The sequence below is a fragment of the Stenella coeruleoalba genome (genome assembly GCF_951394435.1).
Source record: "Stenella coeruleoalba genome assembly, chromosome: 18".
In the NCBI taxonomy this organism is placed as follows: domain Eukaryota; kingdom Metazoa; phylum Chordata; class Mammalia; order Artiodactyla; family Delphinidae; genus Stenella; species Stenella coeruleoalba.
The window spans coordinates 76,089,614-76,112,454 of NC_137164.1; the positions used below are offsets into that span (position 1 = coordinate 76,089,614).

The 22,841-nt window shown below is 47.4% G+C and overlaps 1 protein-coding gene across 4 annotated transcripts in view; it reads left to right on the plus strand.

Moving 5' to 3' along the window:
- The window catches only part of ARHGEF7 (Rho guanine nucleotide exchange factor 7), a 362,900-nt gene that overhangs the window by 23,753 nt on the left and 316,306 nt on the right, over positions 1-22,841 (plus strand). For all 4 annotated transcript variants that reach the window (XR_013824848.1, XR_013824849.1, XM_079902929.1 and 1 more), the window contains exon 2: positions 4,591-4,677. Coding sequence is in view for 2 of the 4 variants with exons in the window: in XM_079902929.1 (XP_079759055.1) it covers positions 4,591-4,677 (87 nt within the window). In the remaining 2 variants the exon portion in view is untranslated. The remainder of the gene's footprint in view (positions 1-4,590; positions 4,678-22,841) is intronic.

A 22,841-nucleotide genomic window follows, 5' to 3' on the forward strand; every position in this document is an offset into this window, starting at 1 on the left:
GCCGGTGCTGGGAGGGGAGTGACTCTGATGACTGCATGTTGCAGCTCAGGGTTGTACTTCTTAGCTTTCACAGAAATTGAAGGAGACCCCAATCAAGCTGTTGGCTGATGATTTTAAGTTTTTATTTATGACAGATTATATCTGGACTTTGGCTATGTAACTCAGAAGGCTTCAAAGAGGCATTCTAACAAAACTCCTTTCCATTTCCATGTGCTTATTTTTATGAACAAGGTTTCTCAGTTTTTGCATTAAAAAAACCCCAAGATAGGAATAGAATTGGCGCTGGTCCGTATCTCTTTCCAGCAGTAAGTGATGATTATCCATGTTAATTAATGAACATGTTAGTTCATGAACTAATTAAAAAAAAACCCTATACATCTCATGAAGATATATATTTCCAAATAAAATTTGCATTTTATATTTAATAATTTTTATCAAGAACTGTAACATGTTTCCATCATTTGTGAACTCACAATAGCTGTATTGACTCAATTCAGAAAGAAATCATAACAATTAGATCCTTATGGATCAATACTTTTAAATGTAGAGTTGATTTCATTATTTGTGGTAGTTACATTCTACAAGGGCACCATGACCACTGAATTAGCAACTACTGAACCACTGTTCATGGAGAAATACAGGGTTAGTTTCCTTTGAACCTCTGGTCACAACATCTGGTCAACCAATCAATACATAATCTTGTTTTTAGGTGTATTTCTGTTTAAAGATAGCTTATTTAATATATATATATATATTTACAAATAATTACATGCAGTATATCTTTATAATAAAACACCATCTCAATTACAGCATAATGTAATGTAGTCTACCATAGTGTGACTATTCTAATTTAGCTCTTCCATTCAGTCACATACACAGTACACATGTTCACCGCTCACATACACACACAAATACACACTGTATATTGGATACTACAGCATAATGCAAGAAAGCAAGCCCCCCCCCCCCAAAAAAAAGCATTAACCAAAGATCAAACATTTAAAATTTATGGAAACCACCTTACTGTTGATGGAGCCATGGGACACGTGATGGGGCAGTGCACGGTGGGGTTAAACCTGGTGACCTCGGCTTGCTGTACGGGAACCGAGGGAGAGTCAGGAAGGAAGATGTCAGGGAGGGTGGCCTGTGAGATCTGGCAGCTCTGCCTCAGGAGTCTGGCTTTCCCAGTTTGGTGACGGTGTCAGCAACTTGCCCTCCCAATCTGGCTTGAAAAACTGCTTCAGCCTCACCCGCTTGGCTTTTTGCCTCAAATCTTTAAGCGTTTCGGCATAAGGGATGAACGCGGTGGAGGTGAGGCGCTTAAACGTGAGGCTGCGTTCGGGCACAGGGTCACACTTTTCCATGTCATTGAAAATTTTTTCCAAGGCAGAATTCCATTCTGCTATTTTGGCTGCTGTGAGAGGGACGATTCTTGGAGTCTCAGGCTGACTATCACCATCCTCACCATCACTAACTCCATTGCCTTGTTTTGCCATCTCGTCCAGGTCTTTGTTGGTGGGTTCTACTGCCACTTCTGCCAAAATTTCCTCCACATCGCCTTCCTTCATGTCACTGAAACCTTCTCCACTTATCTGTTGTGCAATATGCATTATGTTTTTGACACTGCTCGTTATATTTTCTGTAACACCTTCAAAACCTTCAAAATTTTTCACACAGTCTGGCCAAACATTTCCCCAACAATTGTTGATAGTAGCCTGCTTGACGCTGTCCCAGGCTGTGCTGATATAATCAATAACATTGCGTATGGTGACTGACTTCCAGTAGTCCATCATGGTGGTCTCCTCATTGGCGTTGAGAGCCTCAAAAGCCTTGCTATAAAGCTCCCTGGTGTAGTGTGCCTTGAAAGCTTTTATCACGCCCTGATTGAGGGGTTGGATAAGAGATGCTGTGTTTGGGGGCATGAAGAGAACTTCTATGTTGGGGTGGGCATTTTCGAGTTCTTCACGGCAATGAACTGGGGCATTATCCAAAATTAATAAAACCCTGAAAGCAAGGTTTTTGCCATGGAGATAACGTTCAGCTTCTGGGATGAAGCAGTTGTGGAACCAATCCCAGAATATTTTGGACGCCATCCATGCTTTTTTGTTCCATCTCCAGTGGACTGGCATACAGTTCAAGTTTTTCCCTCTAAGTGATTGTGGGTTTTGTGCTCTGTGTACCATGAGGGGTTTGCACTTAAAGTCACCCTTGGCGTTTGCACATAATAGCAAGGTTGCACAGTCTTTGAATGATTTAAAGCCAGGAGTTTTGGAGGCCATTTGCATTACATAGGTTCGTTTGCCAACATTCTTGTAAAATAAGCCAGTTTCATCAGCGTTGAAAACCTGCTCTTCCATATAACCCTTTTCATGTATAATGCTTAGCAGGTATTTTTTAAATTCTTCTGCAGCCTCCTGATCTGTAGAACCTACCTTGCCTGTGAGTTTAACATTTTTCATGTGGTATCGCCTTTTGAATCGTGCAAGCCAACCTGCACTAGCTGAGAAGGGTTTAACATTTTCTTGACCCTGGGTAACATGACCGTAAATTTCTTTGGCTTTCAGCCTCACAACAACGCTGTCCACTACACTCTTTTTATTGCTTGTCATCTCATGAATCCACAAATTTAGTTGCTTTTCCATCTTTTCCATAGCTCCATCACGCACGACAGAGGTTACTTTAGCACTTTCCGGAGCGGCTTCACGTACAGACCTGCGAATATCCTCTTCCTTTTTCTGGATGTACCGTATTGTTGACTCATTAACATTGAATTCTCGGCCAACAGCACTATAACTCAGGCCTGAGTGAAGCTTATCTAACACACGTATTTTCTCTGTAAGGCACATTACAACCTTCTTGCGCTTAGGAATGCCAGACACTGCTTTAGCACTACGTTTGGGGGCCATTTAAACAGTGAAATCACCAAGAAAAAGCAAAAAAAAAAAAAGTGAAAAATGTGGCACCAGTGGAGTGAAAAGGACATTTGCTTACATTATGAGCTACAAGAAGATGGCAGAGCATGGCCTTGTTCAAATTCAGCTGGGAATGTGTGCATAAGGCAATTCAAATATTTTGCTGCTTTGCACACGTCTATAAATGAGAAAGTGCCGCAAATACAGATTTTGGGGTTACACATAAATATTATCGAGTAGGCAAATTTGCAAATATAGAATCCGTGAATGAGGATTGATTGTATTTGTATGCAAAAACAGTGTGAGGGAGGAGTAAAATGGACTAGAAGGCAGCTTTGGTTTTGCTGTTCCACTCTCTCTCAAGTTCCACTGAAAAAAACAAATCTGTTCAGTATTTGGAGGGAAATATGCTGGCACTCCTAAGAATTTTTAAACTGTAGAGGAAAAAAAGTGTCATTTCCTCCCTCTTGGCACTGCTCAACACCCTGGTTTTCTTTTGTAGTTTTAGAAGACCTGACCACTTTGAAATGAAACTGTATTCCTGAGAGAGGCCTAATGGAATGTCGTGATTTCCCCCTAGAGGACAGAAGGACAAAATGTCTTGAACGTCCCCAAATGCTAGAATTCTGTATGATACTTTAGTGTAAAAAGTCTTCACATGCTGTTCAGAACAACAACAAAAAGCTCTTCTGAGATCTCAGGCTTCTCCCTTGATAGTTCTGTGTAACCGGTGCCGTTCCTGGTTTCCTTTGTTTCTTGCCCTGGGAAGCTGTAACTGCTTACACGTGTGGCTGGGGCCTTTACAGCTCTGCCTCGGACCAAGCACCAGACAGTCTGCAGGAGCCCTTGCTGCTCTTCACCTGTGATGGAGGCTGCATTCGCCACAATCTCTCCCCAGCTGACTTTTCGCTGACGAGGGACCAGCTATTTTGGCTAATCATTGATGAAGCACACGGTCTATATGTAGTAAAAGAAAACACTGCACTCTAATCCCAGCCGGCATAATTTACGTCGCTAATTGTTTTAAGTCATCGTATTAGAATTCCAGCTCCACTCTCCCCGAGCCGGGCGCAGAGAAGAACTGAGAAAACAACAGGTTCTCAACAGTCCCTTCGTGGTTGCTTCAAGCGGAGGAGGCCAAGCTTTCCCGGGTCCCTCCGGGCGGGGCGGGCTGCGCCCCCTAGGCCGCGTCGGAAGGCGAGCGCCGGGTGCGGGGATGGGGAATCCGCGCGTGAGCCGGGCCAGGTGGGCCGCGTCCGAGGGCGACCTCCAAGTGCCGGGAGGAGAAGTCCGCGCGTGGGCCGGCCCAGGTAGGCCGCGTCGGAAGGCCAGCGCCAGCTGCCGAGAGAAGAGACCGCGCCCTCACGGCGGGGGACCGGAAGAGGTTGCGGGCGGGGCTTGCCGGGGCGCGGTCTGAAGACGTCACTTCCGGCGCCGCTCCACTTCCTGGTGAGGGAAGGGGCTGAGATTGGTGCATCCCGGAGGAAGGAAAAAGGGTGAGGAGAGGCGGCGGCCGAGCGGGCGGGCGCCGGGGGCGGCCGGGCTAGCTCCGGGCCGCCGGGGCAGCCCGCCCTGGTCGCTCGCGCGGCCGGCACGCCCGCCGGGGCCGCGTCGCGTTCCCCTCAGGGCGCGTTCGCGGCCTGCCCGCGGCGCTCAGCGCCTGTTCTCTGTGTTGCAGGTCTACCCGGAGCCCCGGAGCGAGGGCGAGTGCCTGAGCAACATCCGCGAGTTCCTGCGAGGCTGCGGGGCGTCCCTGCGCCTGGAGGTGAGTGGCGGGGCCGGCGGGGCGCTGGGGCGCGAGGCGGGCGGGCGTGGTAACGGCCCGCAGCGGCGGCGCCCGGGGCTCGGCTCGCGGGTTCCCCAGGGGCGACTGCGGGCTCAGTGCAGGGAGGAGCCCCACATTTTGCCCGCTGCGATGGGGACAGGTGGTTACAGTAGCTCGTGGTGCAGGTGACAACACGTTTTCGACAGCCGTTTGTTGGGCAGGGGCGCTTTCTGACTCCTTGGTACTTGCCTTAGCTTTAACTCTGCCCTAGGGATTCTCGGGGGACGCGCATCCAGGTCTGGGTCAGCCGTCAGAACCCTAAGCAGGTGATCAGGCGGAGCCGGGGGAAAGAAAATGGGCCCCCAGTCCTCCAAGTGTCACTCCCTTTAGGTGGTTCTTACTCTGACAGTTGATGTTTAGGTTAGGGACATGTTAATCTATGTCTTGGGGCGTGGGTGTCATTTCCATGTTGCTTAGAATTTTGTCACTGTGCTAAATACAGTCTTTCAGTAGCAGCTCTCTGGAAATTTCTTTCTTTTTTTTTTTTTTGCGGTACGCGCGGGCCTCTCACTGTCGTGGCCTCTCCCGTTGCGGAGCACAGGCTCCGGACGCGCAGGCTCAGCGGCCATGGCTCACGGGCCCAGCCACTCCGCGGCCTGTGGGATCTTCCCGGACCGGGGCACGAACCCGTGTCCCCTGCATCGGCAGGTGGACTCTCAACCACTGCGCCACCAGGGAAGCCCTGGAAATTTCTTTTTCATCTTATGTTACCACGTGTGGTTTTTCTTAATCCTGGGATAGGACTTTAGATCAGAAATGTAGCTGCTTTTTTATTTGGAAATTACAGACTAATGTGGTTATAGTCAGTTGGGGGTTTAAATCTTGCCTTTTCTACCTGCGGCTTTACCACTCTCTGCCTTTGTTTCCTTATCTGAGTACTGAGATGAATTATACCAGGCTTCTAGGTAACAGTATATGAAAGCATCTGCAACAGAACCATTGTATCCTAAAAGAACCGTCTCTTAGGTTTCTTGGGAAATAAATGTAGAAGTCATCAGATCTGTGAGGAAGGCTATATGGAACGCTTATCTCTTGGTTGAAGTTTGATAAGAGTAAATTACTGTCTTTATGAATATGATTGGAAACACTAAGTTGGTAGCATTTGATGTCTGTGAGGAAATCATGTACAGATAAGTGAAAATGCTCAGAGGAGAGTCCAAAGTGGAGATGGTGGCTGTTTAGGCGTGGGAGAGACATTGTTTCAGAAAGGTCTTTTCCTCTGCTGGACGGGCTTTGTCGTTTTATCATTGAGTTTCCCTGTTAGGCTGTGATAATAAATGCTTGTAGCAGTTTTTGCTTTTTTTGACCTTCGTTGAGGAATTTTATTATCCCCTTCAAACTATTGAGTTTAGTTTCTCATTAGACTAAATTTGAAACTCACTTTGCAAGAAGGTATTGTTTTAAAGAATGTTGAACGTAAAAAAAACCAAAACACCTCATCCTTAGTTTTCCAAAGGTTGCTGTTGAAATTTTATATAGCTACTATTTTTGTTAAATTGAGTTTATTTAAAGATGTTCTAGAAGAGACTTTGTTCACTAACACATCCTAAGTATCTAGAGCAGTGCTTGGCGTATAGTAGGCCTTCAGTTAATACTTGTGATTGCCTGATGACCTGGCAGTTGTAGTTGGTAGGAAAGGTTTCCTTTTATATAAAGAAGTCAAGTATGACTTATTTTGTGGTATTTAAATATCTCTTCCAGTAAATTTACAACAGAGGCAAGTTTAGTTAACACTCTTTCAAGCTCAGTTATAAGTTAAACTTTAAAACTTTCAATTACAGAAGAGGTAACAATTTAAAAAAGCACATCAGAAGGCTCATACATTTGTTAGTCACTCTGTACGGTATGGACTCAACTTGGGCTTCCAGACTTGTAATCTGTGATGTGAAGGGACAGGCTTGTTCACTGAAAGACAGCCTCACACATGGAACGCAGTGTGGCGGGTGGCGTCCCAGTGTTTTTAAAGAAAAATACATGGAAAGGGAGTGAGGAGGGAAGGACTTGGCTCTTTTGAAACACTTTGTAGCTCTACACACTTCATTTTCACAAAATGCTGGAAGACAAGAGACTGACAGGAAAGCTTTTGAAATTACAAACATGAAACTCAAGATTGATAGCTTGAATTCTAGATTAGCTTTTGTTCTATATAAGTGTCAAGGTAGGTTTTTCCAGGGGTTAGTTTAGACTGCATTGTGTTTGTAACAGACTGCCTGTCTTTGGTATATGTATTTTCTTGTCTACCACCATTATAAACTGTCTTAAGGGGCAGGGGACACGGGTTCAAGCCCTGGTCTGGGAAGACCCCACATGCCACGGAGCAGCTAAGCCTGTGCGCCACAACTACTGAGCCTGTGCTCTAGAGTCTGTGCTCCGCAACAAGAGAAGCCACGGCAATGAGAAACCCATGCACTGGAAGAGTAGCCCCCACTTGCCGCAACTAGAGAAAGCCCGCACACAGCAACGAAGACCCAATGCAGCCGAAAATAAATAAATAAATTTATTAAAAAAAAACTGTCTTAAGATTTCTTAAAGGAAGAGAGGAACTGAACGTCATAATTACTTTATCAGTTATTTTAACACATACACACCTTAACTCGCTGTGGAAAATCAAGTATTATTCCCCTAATGAGTTCTGATTATGAAAGGAGTTTTAATTTTAAAGGAGTATTGTACGATTTGCATTTATTGTTAAACTTTGAGAAGCAATTTAAGTTTTAAGTCGGAAAACATTTTTAAATTTGGAAAATTTAACAAAACTTAAAAATTGGAAAACTGTGTTTAGGAAAACAGCACATATATCTTGGATGATCTTTTCATCTTTCATATAATGTTTGCTTCCTAGCAAGCATCTTGTTTGACTTTTTTGTTTCCTTAAATAGTATGGAATTTGATAAGAATTTAGGTTTTTTCTCATGTTCCTAATGGTGTAATAAGGATGTAAGATGACCCTGTTTAGAACTATTGTGTCTTTTTTTTTTTTTTTAACTATTATGTCTTGATAAATAAAGTTGGAACTTTTCTAGAAAGTTAAGTTTACTGATACAAGGAGCCAGGCACCGTGATTGTCTCCAGCTTGGGAATATTGTGTTTGGAAACCCTCGTTTGCCTAGCACGTGTAGCAAGGACAGAACTTGTCCTGGACATGCAGGCAACGTCGTGTGTGAGAGAGAAGGTTGCTCATGCTGACCAGGTCCTGTCTTTGTGTAGTTTTCCAGAGTTTCCATCTGACCCCTGATATCAGTTCTCAATAGCACGCTGTTTTTGGTTATTTGTAACACTTTCTAAAGGACTTCCACGTGTTGTCTTAGTTTGCTCCTTCGTCTTTTGAGTTATTACAGTCCTTGTTTTACAGGAAGGAGACACAGCCTGACTCGTCAGTTCTCACTATTAACTGCCTGAACGTTAGCCACAGGGCTGCTGTTGGGCTTTTTAAGCAATACTGATGTGTGGACCCATCTCCAGAGGTTCAGCAGGTCCTGGGGAGTGGGGGTGGATGTGAGAGTCTCCATGCTGGCAGTAAGCAGAAAGGCCAGCCGGGGCTGTGCAACCCGCTGAGGGGACTGGGGGTGCGGAGCTGGGGCACGGAGCTGGTGTTTGGCCCTGAGTGAGGGGCTTTTCCACTGCTGCAGGCAGCCCTGCTTCTTGGACCCTTCCTGGAGAAGCAGGTGGTGTCTGGTTTGGGATGCAGCATTACTCACTTTATACATCTGTGTGGTTAGGTAAATTGTCAGCAGTTGCAAACTAATGTATGTCTGTAATGACCACAGGGAAGCCGGAACAGGCAGATCTATGTAAGGGAAATAATGCCGTAGTCGTTTATTAGTGCTTAAAACTGTGAAAGAAAACTGTTCCCTTGACCGTGAGACTGTCGAGGAGGAAACGCTCTGACTTTCGCTCTATGAGACTGTTTTGGTGGCGCTTTGGTGTTGTTTTGCAGGGTGAATGTGGACTTGTTCACATCACAGATGTGAGTCTTTGCTGGCTCGGATGCCGTCTTATTTTTTACCTGTTTTTAACAACGTTATATCTGTTCGCTGAGTCATTACTTTCCTAGGCCTCTCCACCTGTATCACCATCAGTGGCAGTTGGCCACTTCTCAGAGTAGCTTTTCACCGAAAACCCAGTTTGTCTCACTTCCCGGGAATTGTGCACGTGGTGCTGAGCAGCCGCGAGCAGGTCGTGCTGGGGCGGGCGCTCAACAGTCAGCTGGGCGTGCTCTCCCACTGCGATTTGGGCCTTCAGTAAAAGCGCCCTGTGTACTTGCAGGGCCTTGCTCACCTCCTGGTGGTTGCCCATGAATATCAGCTTTCTGCTTCGCAGGGCCGGTAAGCACATTGGCCTGAAGCCCGCTGGGTTTCTGTCGCACTCTGCCTCTTGCCAGCTCTACCACCTGGATAAGGGGCATCACCGCGATGCAGGCCCTTCGTATTTGTTGTAGGATTAAGTGAATTAACATATAGCACTTAGAACAGTGCTTCACGTGTTTTCGGTGCTAAATAGACAGTGGCTGTTACTGTTATCGTTTTCGTGTAGTTGGAACGACGTTGGTATGTATTTTTGAAAAACTTTACCCCATAATCCATATTCAGTTATACAGACTTCAGGAAATGGAGAAATGTAAGAAGAAAATAATTATATAATGGTGCCATCTAGAGATAACCAATATGAAAATTAGTGTATACTTTTCAGTCTTTCCCCCGCTTTGCACATACGTAAATATGCTTTTAAAATATCCATGACATCATAGTATAAATGTTTTATAATGTGCTTTAACTTAACGTAGTGGCTGTTTTCTTGTGTTCAATATCTGTCTAGTTATCTTTAATGGCTTCTCCGTAGTTCGTGGTGCTAATCCCCACTTTTGGATGTAGAGGTTGTTTCTAGTTTTCATTGTGGTAGACAGTGATCTGTGTGATGGCCATTTCTGTACAGAATCCTGCATCTTTGATTATCTCTGAAGGAGAAATTCCCTGGTAGGGCAGTGCATAGGTCAAAGGTAGGGCTTTTAAACATTTAAAGCACTATTGCCCAATTGTCTCCAGAGACATTTTTATCCTTCTGCCTTGCCTGTAGCAGTGTGTGAGAGCACGCCTTTGCAGTCAGTCCTGTGACTGCCTGTATCAGTTGCTTCTCTTGCCCTCGGGAAAATGGAAGCCCCTTGGGGTAAACATTTTGGCTTTTCTTTCTTGTATCGTCTGCAGTGCCCGCAGATATGACGCAGTCAAGGTTTCCTCCATTGGACTCGCAAAGGAGGATGTGAAAGGAAAGCTGCTAGACTAGGAAATCAAAGTTGAAAACTGTAGACGTTGGCAGAGCTCCTTCCAGCTTTCTGACAAGTAACCTCTGGCTGTTCCGGGGTCGCTCTATAAAGGGGGAACTCTGGCTGGAAGCACGGCTTGAGACTGTGTGCAGAGGTGCCGATTTCCCTCTGTGTGAGTGATGAAGTTTTCATTTTCTGTCTTTAAAGTCGGGAGAGAAGGGAAGGGTATTAGGCGGGCTCTCCAGTGTTGTAATCAGCTAGGCTGATGGGCTGATGAGTTAGGGAAAGAACTCATCTTTCTAAAACGTTTGTCGTCTTTGTGTATTTCCGACAGACAGATTCTTTTGTTAAACTTCTTTGTCCTCATGCTCAATTCTCTTCTAGATTTTTAACAAGGTTATGATTGAGATTTTCTCCAAAAGAATATTTAAAAATACTATTGGAATAACTAAGCGATGCTCATGTGAAAACTTGAAACTTGTTGATGTAGGCTTCAGGATTAATTGAAACAAAGACAAAGGTATATAGTCCTTTCCCTGGGAATGAGATGCCCCACCCAGGTGTTACCTTCGACCTAGATTCAGGTAAAGTTGTTTGCTACAACTTCATACTGAAGGTGTGTTTGAGGTCACACAGCAGTCTGTCATCTTAGCTGGTCACCTGTGCTCCTGACTCCATGGTGAGCTGGAAGTGTTAGGTAATGATGTAGTATTTATTGACCGACTCAATTCTTGAAGTCAGTTTATTCATGTTTTTGCCAGAACTTGCCGTTTAAAGAAGTTGAGAGACAGTAAGTAATTAAAAAGTCATTTAGGAGATGAATAACTATTCTCTGAATATCTTGTAGGTACTTACAAGCAGAGAATGTCGAATTCTACTCTGATACTATGATTCTATTTAATTTTTCCTGGCAGACAGTGTCTGCGTTCACCCTCTGTGTTCCATTGTAGAGCCTGGCCAGCTGTCCTGTGGGCGAGCGGTTAGTCCCTTCTGCATCCAGGCTGCTTTCCACTGTGGAGAACTAGACTTCCCTTCAGGTCTTCGGGTGTCTCATTGTCTAGATCAGCACCATCCAATAGAAATACAATGTGAGCCACATTTGTTTTTTTAAAACTTCCTGGAAACTACATTAAAAAAAAGTGAAAAGAAACATGAAGTTATTTTTAATAATACATTGTCTTTAACCCAGTGTACCTATAACGTTCTTATTTCAACGTGTAGTTAACATTAAAATATTATTGACGTTACTTTGTCTTTTCACATTAAGTCTTTAAAATCTGGTGTGTGTTTCTCACACTCGCAGCACCTCTCACTCTGAATCAGCTACACTGGAAGCGCTCAGCAGCTCACAAGGCAGGCGGCCCCACGTTGGACCGCGTGAGTCTAGGTCACTGGAGAGGCTGGGGGTGGGCAGTCAGCTTGGAATTAAATGGGGTTAGCATTTGTCAGGTACAAAGTAGGTGCCTAGGCGTTTCACATGTGCTGTATCGTCTAACCCTCCCAGATGTCCTGCGGAGGAGGTGGTGCTTTCCCCATTTTGCAGCCGAGGAGATGGAGACTTGAGGTGGTGAGGAGGTCTCGGGTCACAGCCCAGCGGGTGCGAACCAGCGTTTGCGTTCTGCCGGGCACGCTGTGCCCGGGCTGGACTAGGTGAACTGAGGATCGCAGGGCAGTCCTCTTAGCCTGACTCCTAGCGGGGGTTCTCAGGGGAGCTTGGTTGGTGGCAGGGCTGGCCTCGTGGGCATGCCACCGAGTCGTCACACGGAGCCCCGTGCTGGGTTTAATGCTCTGCTGTCCCCCTCTGACGAGCTCTGCAGCTTCAGTTTGCGCTGAGCCTCCCCTGGTGGCGGTGCTCTTAGAGGAGCCCGAGAGGTGGCGAGAATGAGTGGCGGCCCCTGAGTTCCCACTGCATCCTGGGCCCTGCCCCGTGGACGCGGGTCAGCTCGCTCAGTCTTCAAGCAGCTCTCTCAGGTTGGATCGTTCTGCCCGCGCTGTGACTAGGAAACCAAGGCGCTGGCGTGTAGGGTGCCTGCCTACGTCCGCAGCTAGTGAAGGTGGAGCAGCCCGCCGTCCCGCTCATCAGAGGCCTCCTGAACAGTGACATCCCTTAAGAAGCTTCCCGAAGAGGTTCAGGAACAGAGCAAGGTGGAATTAAGGGTGAAATGGGAAAAGTGGAGGCGGCTCGGATATTTTAAGCTCCTGTCACTTGTCGTATCGATGAGGCTAAAGCCCCAGGCTGGTCCCGGGCAGGCTGGGTGAGCCCAGTGAGCTGTGTCCCTGACCCAGGCTGGAGGAGACGGAGGAGCGAGGCTGAGATGGGACGCGGCAGCTCGGCCCGCGTCCGTCCCCGCCGCGAGGGCACCTCCTCGTCTCTCGTGCACTGAGGTTCAGTGCAGCTTCCAAGGCAGCCGCCATTCCTCCCGCCTGTCAGTAGTAATGACAGGAAGCAACACACGGACCTGGGGCTGCTTTTCCAAAGGGTCCTTTTGAGGACTGTTGACCACTGTTGGGTGGTGGAGGGTGGGAGGCAGGAGAACTGTGGGGTGAAAGGGGAGGACGGCTCTCTTGGAATCATGTCTCTCCACTTTGTGACTGACTCTTCGGAGCCTCCAGGAAGGGGCTCGGCTACAGGCTGGGTGTTGGGCTGGGCACGTGTCCGCGTCCTGCAAAGCCAGAGTTGCAGTCTTCAGTGAAGCTTCTCCCTCCTCATCCAGCCCACTGGCCTGGGAACCTCGAGGGCACTGTGAATACACGTGGGTCCCAGTGCTGGCATGCATAGGCACTCAGGTCAGATCTGTGTTGAATGCGTGAGACCAAGGATGAACAAGATGGACGGGACAGCAGTAAGGTTTAGTCCGTTAATGTTCACTTTATCCATGTGAACGATTGTGCCTCCACCCTTTTAGCTCATGTTGCAGGGTTCTGATGTGTCGTTCAGACGCGCTTCATGGGAATGGACTGTCCCTTGCAGGAAGGATGGTCTCAGCCGTGGCCAGCTGCCGAGGAGGCGCCAGCATACAGGACAGGTGCGTTCAGGACGCTCTGTAGGGCTTTGAAGGTAGACACCCTGCTGGTCTCCGCTCTTGGGTCAGACCTCAATTTGGATGTCCATGAATTGGGTTTGTATGAGGGCAGATCCCCAGAAGATGTCTGGAAACGTTCGGGGCAGATAAGGACCCGTAGCCCCTTTGGGACTCAGTTTCTTCTGTAAAATGCGACTTTGAAAAGGATAATCTGTAGACCTTGGAATCGGTCTGTGTGATCATCTGAGAGGCAGAAGATGAGACACCGCGACATCTTTACTTCAGTTTATTGTGTTGATGATGGTTAGCTTGTCGCTTTCGAGGGGCATTTATTAGTAAAATTCTAGTTGTTTCATCTTTCCACAGCTGCTCATTTTGTCAGGGCTCCCTCTTGGAGCTCCTTCACGCAAGGTGCTCATTTAAGAAGGAGGCTACCTGGCTAATGCCCAGCCCGTGCCACAGATGGTGCTTGAAAATGAGGTCGTGCTTAGCTGAGCAGTAGCTGCAGCATTGAGGCATGCCAGCGGGTCTGTTAGTTTCACCTTGTGACCTGAATTGAGCCTGAAGGCAGCTTTGGATCCTGTGGAGTCGTGTGTCGGTTACTCTGAGTCATTTGGAAGAGTATCTGGAGCAGCTCTTGTGTATCCCAGGGAGTGATATCCGGCTGCCAGTGCGGTTCCGGTTCCGAGGCTAGGAGCCCACTGCCCACTTCACTAAGCCGAGAGGGGAGACTTGATCCCGGAAGTGCTTTCTTTAGTACTGCAGGGTAGCAAAAGCATCTCCTGACTTGTTTAAAACAAAAACAAAAACAAAAACACTTACATTTTTCTAAGATCGGTAAGAGTACTTTCATTCCATTCACTATTGTTTCCATTGTTGCACTAAGTCTCCTATCAACTGGAATGAGAAAGGTGCCTCAGTTTCTGCCAAAGGGAGAACTGAGTTGAGAGTCTAGATCTCTTACAGAAGTTTTGGTTTCAGTGGGTTTATAGCTGCTCTGCGGGAAAATTGATCTCAGTTCTTGCATCTTATTTGTGAGACAGCTGGTGTCGTGTGTTGGTTTTCTGTAGCTGCCTAACAAATGACCCCAAATGTAGTGGCAGAAACACTGCCATTTCCTGCCTCTCAGCTCTGCAGTGAGGCCGGCGGTCCGGTGAGCTCGGCTGGGCTCTGTGCTCGTGGTCTCACAGGCCCTGGACGGGGTGTCAGCTGGGTGGGCTCTTGGCGGGAGCCTCGGGGGGGACATTTGTTTCCACGTGCCGAGGTGGTGCACAGGGCTGCGTTCTTGGTCCCCACCGTGTCCTCGGGCCGCACCGTGGAAGGCCGTGGGAGGGCCTGGAGCAGGGCGGGCAGCTGTGTGTTGGAGAAGCCCACGTGCCGCTCTGCCGTGTGCCCTTGTCCCGCTACACGCTCTTTGTCCTGTTGCAAACTGGTCACGGCCCAGTGGCCTTTGGGAAGCGACTCAGGTAGAGCAGCTGCTGTTGGACGCTGCGTTCTGCCTGCACATGGGGAGAGTCCTGAGCTGGTGCGACCGCCTGTTTCTCTGGCCGTGGGAAATTCTAGTCGCTTGGGGTCCTGCCTTTTGACCTCATTCCCCTCTTTTACTTCCTATTTCCCACCTTTTTTAAGTCTAGTAAAACAGACTTCTTTGAATATCTTTTAGCTGTCACTTTTCTATTGATATTTTCATTTTAAAACAAATCAAGAAAATCCCCATTGGTCTCTCAGGAAGGGGACCCCTTTTCCTGACAGGCATTTCCCCGTTGGTCTCGCAGGAAGGCGCAGCCCCTTCCCCCCGTTGCCCTAAAGCAGTTTGTGTCCCTGAGGAGTTCCCTTAAGTCCTGGGAACCAGCGAGCAGAGAGATTCCCAGTGAATAATTACAGAGCAAAACAAATCTCGAGGCCTTTCAGACCATGTTTAGATGTGAAGATCTGCATTTTGTATGTTTTAAAAAATGAACTTCCTAGCCAGAATATGCATTTCTGACCTAATTTGTCCCAAATTTTGGACCCAATTTATTTGGTGTGTAGTGGGTATTTTCCCTGGTAGTTTAGAGGAAGGTCCTGGTCCTTGAGCTGAGAAGGGAAGGGCCTCGCTCCCTCCGACCGTTAGCATCTTCCACCGTGCTCTGGGGTTAATGACGTGCGTGCATGTGCTCTTTAGGAAGACTAATAGGTAGATCGTGGTGCCTGCTTGGGCTGTAGACTGTGGAGCTTTTAAGGTAGTGATTCCAGCATCCCCTTGGAGAGTATCTGATTTAATTAGTTCGTGTTTAAAGCTGACCTGGCAGGCCCTTTAAATGACAGTTTGGTGACATCAGGAGCGGTCTGGCCGGGAGAGGGAGCCGTGTGTTTTCCCCAGGCTTGCCGAAGGGCCAAGGGGCCTGGCCAGCTGAGGAGACGGAGAGGGAAGTCTGCTTTCCTCCGGACTTCTTGTGGCAGAATCAGGCCAGCCTGGCTGTGCCGGGCATTTGAGGGAAGTTGGTGTGGCCGCGATTGAAGTGACGGGGGCCTGTCAGGATCGCTGGTTTGAGTCCTTGTTCCATGAGACCTTTACAGGAAAACTGTGGATGGTGAGTGGAGTCTTCGCTGTCTACTTAAAAGTGAAGCCAGAGTGGCGAGGGGATGCGAGAGAGAGCCTCGTAATCTGCCCCCCCCACCCCCCTTTTTTTTTTTTTTTTTTTTTTTTGCGGTACGCGGGCCTCTCACTATTGTGGCCTCTCCCATTGCGGAGCACAGGCTCCGGACGCGCAGGCTCAGCGGCCATGGCTCACGGGCCCAGCCGCTCCGCGGCATGTGGGATCCTCCCGGACCAGGGCACGAACCCGCGTCCCCTGCACCGGCAGGCGGACTCTCAGCCACTGCGCCACCCGGGAAGCCCTGCCCCCCTCTTCTTTATTTTGAGAGGTTTAAAACTAGCAGAAAGGCAGGAAGACTAGGGTAAGTGCCCTGTGCCTTCACTCCATCGTTGTGCAGACATTGCTGCACTAACCATTTAACCGTGTGCACGCATCGTGCCACTGGCCTCTTCGTGCTCTCAGCACGTGCATTTGTACAACGGGGACCTCCTCCCGTGCAACCATGTCCTGCTGGCACAGCCCAGACACTGTACACTGTTCCAGGGATGCCGTCTCAGACGCGGTCCCAGTGGTCTCCAGGTGACCTTTGTGGCTTTTCTTTAAACACAGGCATCAAACAGAGGTCTTGTGTTGCATTCAGTTTGTCGTGTCTCGTTGGCCTCTGTAGTTTCCAGAACGGTTCCTCCACCGTTATCCTTGATGACTTGCACGTTTTTGAAGAATCTGGGGTGGTTATCATGCAGACTGCCCCACAGTCTGGACAGGATCTGATTCAGGTCAAACGTTTTAGGCAGGAATTCTGCACAGGTGCTGTTCTGTGTTCCCGTGGGTCGTATCAGACCTACGATGTTGACGTGCTCTGTGCTGCCGGCGCTGAGTTCCATCACTTGGCTAAGGTGACGTCCACCAGGTCTCTCCGTTGTGAAGGTGCCCTTTCCCTTTGTACTCGCCATGCAGTCTGTAGGGCGGGGCCCCAGAGCCCTTTGCCCGGGGCTCCTTCCTCTCGGGGTTGCCCGATGGGGACTTGCGGCACGAGGCTGCCTCTGGGACCTCAAGCTCTGGTCAGGAAGGGACATTTGAGGGAGGTGTTGGGATCTGAGCTAGAAAGTTGTGTATATTTTGGCATGTGGGAGAGGAGAAAATGTTACCTCTGCTTTCCAGAATCTGAAGACCGGTACTGTTTGTGAACTTAGCTATTCACTTCTGAGCTCCGCATACCTGTGTACAAACTTCCCATACTTTTGTAGATACTGTATTTTTTACAAATGGAAGGTTTGTGGCAACTATCCGTGGAGCAAGTCTGTTGGTGCTGTTTTTCCGACAGCATTTGCTCACTTCACGCTCACTTCATATCTGTGTCGCATTTGGGTAGTTCTCAACGTATTTCATGCTTTTCCATTATTATATTTGTTATGGTGATCTGTGATTAGTGATCTTTGTTACTATTGTAATTGTTTTGGGTTGTCACAAACCACACCCACATAAGACGGCAGAACTTAATAAATGTTGTGTGTGTTCTCATCACCCCACCAACCAGCCGTTCCCTCTCCTCCAGCCTCCCTGTCCCGAGGCACAACAATATTGAAATTAGGCCAGTTAATAACCCTACAGTGGCCTCTTGAGTGTTCAAGTGAAAGGAAGAATTGCACGTCTCTCACTTTAATTCAAAAGCTAGACATGATTAAGCTTAGGAAGCTGAGATAGGCTAAAAGCTAGGCCTCTTGCACCAAACAGTTAGCCAAGTTGTAAAATGCAAAGGAAAAGTTCTTGAGGGAAATTAAAAGTGCTACTCCAGTGAACACACAAATAAGAAAGCAAAACAGCCTTATTGGTAATATGGAGAAAATTTTAGTGAGCCGGATAGCAGATGAAACCAGCCACAACGTTCCCTTATGCCAAAGCCTAATCTAGAGCAACTCCCTCTCTTTAATTCTATGAAGGCTGAGAGAGGTGAAGCTACGGAAGAAAAGTTTGAAGCTGGCAGAGGTTGTTGCTTCATGAGGTTGAAGGAGAGAAGCCATCACCCTAACATAAAAGTACAAGGTCAAGCAGCAAGTGCTGATATGGAAGCTGCAGCAAGTTATCCAGAAGATCTAGCTAAGATAATCAGTGAAGGCGGCTACACTACACAACAGATTTTTAATGTAGATGAAACAGCCTTCTATTGGAACAAGATGCTATCTAGGACTCTCATAGCTAGAGAGGAGAAGTCAGTACCTGGCTTCAAAGGTCAGACTGCCTCTTTCATTAGGGGCTAATGCAGCAGGTGGCATTAAGTTGAAGCCAGTGCTCATTTACTATTCTGAAAATCCTAGGGCCCTTAAGAATTATGCTAAAGTACTCTGCCTGCGCTCTGTAAATGGGACAACAAAGCCTGAATGACAGTACGTTTGTGTATAACATGGTTTACTGAATATTTTAAGCCTACTCTTGAGACCTACTGCTCAGAAAGATTCCTTTCAAAATGTTACTGCTCATTGACAATGTACCTGGTCACCCAGGAGCTCTGATGGAGATATACAATGAGATTAATGTTGTTTCCATGTTGCTAACACTATATCCTTTCTGCAGCCCATGGATCAAGGAGGAATTCCAACTTTTAAGTCTTATTATTTAAAGAGTGCATTTTGTAAGGCTACAGCTGCCACGGATGGTGATTCCTCTGATGGATCAGGGCAGTCAGTTGAAAACCTTCTGGAAAGGATTTACCGTTCTGGATGCCATTAAGAACATTTGTGATTCATAGGAAATGGTCAAAATACCAACATGAACAGAGTTTGGAAGAAGTTGATTCCAACCCTCATGGATGACTTCAAGGGGTTCAGGACCTCAGTAGAGGAAGGAACTGCAGATGTGGTGGAAACAGCAAGAGAACTAGAACTAGAAGTGGAGCCTGAAGGTGGGACTGAATTGCTGCCACCTTACAATAAAACATTAACGGACGAGGAGCTGCTTCTTATGGATGAGCAGAGGAAGTGGTTTCCTGAGATGGAATCTGCTCCTGGTGAAGAGGCTGTGAAGGTGGTTGAAATGACACCAAAGGATTTAGAATATGATGTAAACTTAGTTGATACAGCAGCGGCAGGGTGTGTGAGGACTGACTGCGATTTTGAAACAAGTTCCACTGTGAGTAAAATGGTATCAGACAGCACCGCATCCTGCAGAGAAATCGTGAAAGGAAGAGTCCGTCGACGTGGCAGACTTCATTGTTGTCTTATTTTAAGAAATTGCAGCAGCTGCCCCAGCCTTCAGCGACCACGAACCACCCTGAAAAGTCAGCAGCCATCAGTGTCGAGGCCAGACCCTCCACCAGCAAAAGATTATGACTAGCTGAAGGCTCAGATGATGGTTGGCATTTTTTAGCTATAAAGTATTTTAAAATTAAGACATGCACCTTTTTTTCTTAGACATAATGCTGTTGCACACTCAACAGACTGCAGTATAAACATAACTTATTTGCTCTGGGAAACCAAAAAATTCATGGGACTCTATTGTGATATTCGCTTTATCGCAGTGGTCTGGAACCGAACCTGCAATATCTCCAAGGTGTGCCTGTCAAGGCCTTTAAAGCCGCATAGCAGCTTGCTGACTGGCTCCTAAGCACCGAAGCAGCCACAAGGCAGTGTTGCCAGGTAGCTGCAGTGAGCCCCGGTACACAGAGGAGAAATGAGATGTGGGGAGGTGAGGGAATATGCCTGATCTCTAATAGTCACTAAGGGGCAGAGTTGGTACTTGAATCCAGGTTTACAGAGATTCCAGAACTTATACATTTAGAACTAAAGGTCAGCTGGAAGAAGGAGACAGCGGCCCTCCAGTTGGTGGAAGCTCCGTTAAGAGGGAAGACGGTGGGCACCTGGGCATTTGATCTTCTCTAGGGAACCATTGAATGTAGTGTCTATAATTCATGCAATTTGAATTTGTAATAAATGTGTTAATGTAGTTATAAATAATCTGCACCATGCAACTGAAGAGGGAATTTACTTAAGATTTAGGGGGTTTAGTTGCAGAATGTTAATTTTCTACATATCCCTCCAGCATTTTGGGTGTAATATGTGACTCAGTTAAAGCCCTTCAGTGTGGTGAAAGATTTATAACTGGAGAATAAAGAAATTAGAACCCATGGCTCACTAGCAACTTTATTTAAAGCCTGAATAAATTCTGTCCTTGTTGCATTTGTTAACCGCTTATCTCTTACTTAGTGGTGAATTTATTAAAAATTCAGATTGCACAACAGCTGTCTGCATTTTGTGTGTGTGTGTACTGGTTGTGATGTAAAATGCATTCTCTATTGAGGATCATGGTCAGGAATTTGAAGCACATCAGTCAAATGGCGATGTTTGGAGGACCAGGAAGGACAAGGCAGCTCAGGGGATGGGATGTATGTATAGGGAGAGTCTCATGTTGGTCCAGCTTCAGATTTGACACCTCTTTGCCAAGAGAAGACCTGGAAACTTCCCTTCTCGTTTTCCGGCATCTTGTTGGCATCTTACTTTAGAACCGGCCCTGGGAGAGGAGAGTTTGAATTCTCATGCGACTGGAGCGTTCCTAGGATGACTGGTACACAGCTCAGATAGGATGAGGTGGTGGATCCTTCAACCAGAGCATTTATTGGGTAGAATGTGTTATAGGAGACTGAAGAGTAAGTTTCTATTTCATTGTGCGTGTAGAACAGGGACGTGTTTTTCCAGGTGCTGTTAGTCTGCACGGGATTTATGAGGACATTCCCTGAGCCTTGTTCTGAGGAGACACAGAGGCACAACATGTGTCTGCCAGACGCGTCGTGGAGCGTCGTGTGGCTCATGAAATGAATCTATGTAACTGGGCTACAGGGCAGTGACTGTAAGTCCTGCAGGAGGGACGGTGACATGGGGTTGGGATTTAGAGAGAGAAGGAGACCCTCCAGTTGGCCAGGTTGGGTGCCCCTGGGTGGGTGGGGCCTGCCGCTGCTTCCTGCTTCCTCCAGGCTTCTCAAGTTGATTTGTGGAGTTGAACCAACAAAACGTCCTAAAATTGGTGAACTGTCCTAAAGAGAAATTACAGGGGAATTGTGGCGTTCCGGGTCCTAACTGCTTGGGGGTATGTGATAACCTTGAACTTTGATGGGAAAATTTTAGCGTTCTCTTGGAGATCATAATAGGCTTGGAAGGGAGTGCTCAGACTAGATAGACAAGTGCCCAAATGTTTGAGAAAACTTTTTATTAAGAGAAATTGGGCCCAGCACTGGGGACTCAAATATAGCCCTACAAGGTGGAATTAAGACCAGTAAGTGGCGAAGAATTCTGGGGAGACAGCGTGCCAGTGGCCACGTTGTCCTCATATTAGCATTGTGTTTGTGCTGGCAAGCTTTAGTAAACAGTACTTATTTTGAAATCAGTGCACGATGTACACGCACTGGAAACAGGAAGTTAAATAGAGAAAGGCAGAGAGAGATGTAGCATTTTACTGCATTTAGGTAGAAGTACTGGCACCTAATTTTCAGAAAAAAACAAAGATGTTCTGAATGAAAATGTTTGGTCACAGCTGAGTTTTTCTTGGCTTTATTTCTGTATGAAATGGTCTGAACACCTCCATCTGGATGGTTTGATCTCGCATCTACCCTGAAGTCTCATGTCAAGCACCATCTACGATTCTCACTTTTCTGGTCACTCAAGCTTCCTTTGAACGTCTCGTGTGTGTGGTGAAAGTTAAACTTGCGTAGCGTTGAATAGTTTGTGACGTACTCGTACTTTCTCATTTTCTCACTGTAATAGCTCATTCTTTCAAAGCCCTTTCGTTTTTACCCGTGAAATCCTCTTGTAAGCCGGCTCCTCCTGTCTGTCCTGCTCTGGCTTCCTTTAGATCCGCATGAAAGGACAGGACTTGGCACCCGTGCCCTGAGTCCTCACAGCCCCTCTGTGTCCCACATTTTACTAACTGCACTGTTCGGTGATTCTTAATTTTTCAGTAGCTCCCTTTATAAATAATGAGCCCGAAGCCTGTATCTCTTGGTTTATTGTCTTAGACTTTACTCCTGTCTGAAAGCTGAGGAACTCAGTGTGACTCTGCGGGCCCCTGTAGGCAGGGCCGAGGGAGGGCACTTTGTTAAGGCCTTGGTAGGGTGGGCCGTGTTTCCTGCGGGCTTTGGTGGGGGGTTGGTTACTGTCGACAAGTTTCCTGTCTGCCGGGCTGCTCCTGTCCTGGTGCTCTGGCCGGAGAGGGCAGGCTTCTCCCGGCACTTTGTTAGTCTGCACCCTTTGGTGTGTCTGGATTGCAGGCTTCTCCAGCACCCAGTCTGGGGGAGCACAAAGAAGATGCAGAGGACCCACTGCCATGTTGTTTCTCAGGTCTTGAAGCCCGTGGGCAGTTGGCCTGTCATGTCCAGCACTGTCTTGTCCTACGTTTGTTCTACATGGACGCCCAGGGCTTTTTGCTGCACTGAGGCGGAGGAGTAGGAGAGTGTGTCTGCCGCATCTTGTTCGGAGCCGGAACTCACCTGTCCTCCTCTTTACTATTCTGTCAAACGTGGCCCTGGTTCCTCTTCCTGTTTGTGAATACGGGCCCAGTAGCTGATGGGAGTGTAAAGCCACGTAGGCGGTGGGATGCCTTCACCGTAGGGGCGTGGCTGGGAGCAGGCAGGGGAACTGTGGGTGATGCCCATGAGCAGGGTGGAGGGGTGGACTGTCCCTGCATCCCATTCCTTGCCCCCCTCCAGCTCTGGGACAGTTCAGGCTTTATTGTGGTTAGAGCTCCTGGGGTATTTCATTTTTGTTTCCTCCTATCAGTGCCTGTTACGTGGGTCTAGCAGCACCTCAAGTGTGTCACTGACGTTGGGAAGCCAGTGCAGGCAGTGGTCTCTCCTCGGTGGGGTCTAGAAGCTTGGCCTCTCCTAGAGGAAGGGGCTGTTGTGCTGCGGTTTACTGGGTGCTGTTATCCTGCCGTCCGCACTGTTCCCCCAGGCTCCTCACAGGTGCTGTTTAGAGCGCTTCTTGATCATGCAAAGCCCGTCTATTTCCTGTCCTCAAGGATTCCCTAAGCCTCACTGCGACTGCTCATGGCCTCTCCGCTACCCCCTTTAGCACTGCAGTGGAGTCTTTATTACTGTTTTTTTTTTTAATACTTAATCATACCAACTCGTCTCACGTTAAGTTCCTGCCCTCCAACCTCAAGTGCTGTTGGGCATTCATACTACATCAGACCACACTCCTTAACACACTCACTTTCCACTCACCCAGATACTTTTTTTTTTTAAAAATAAAGTATGTT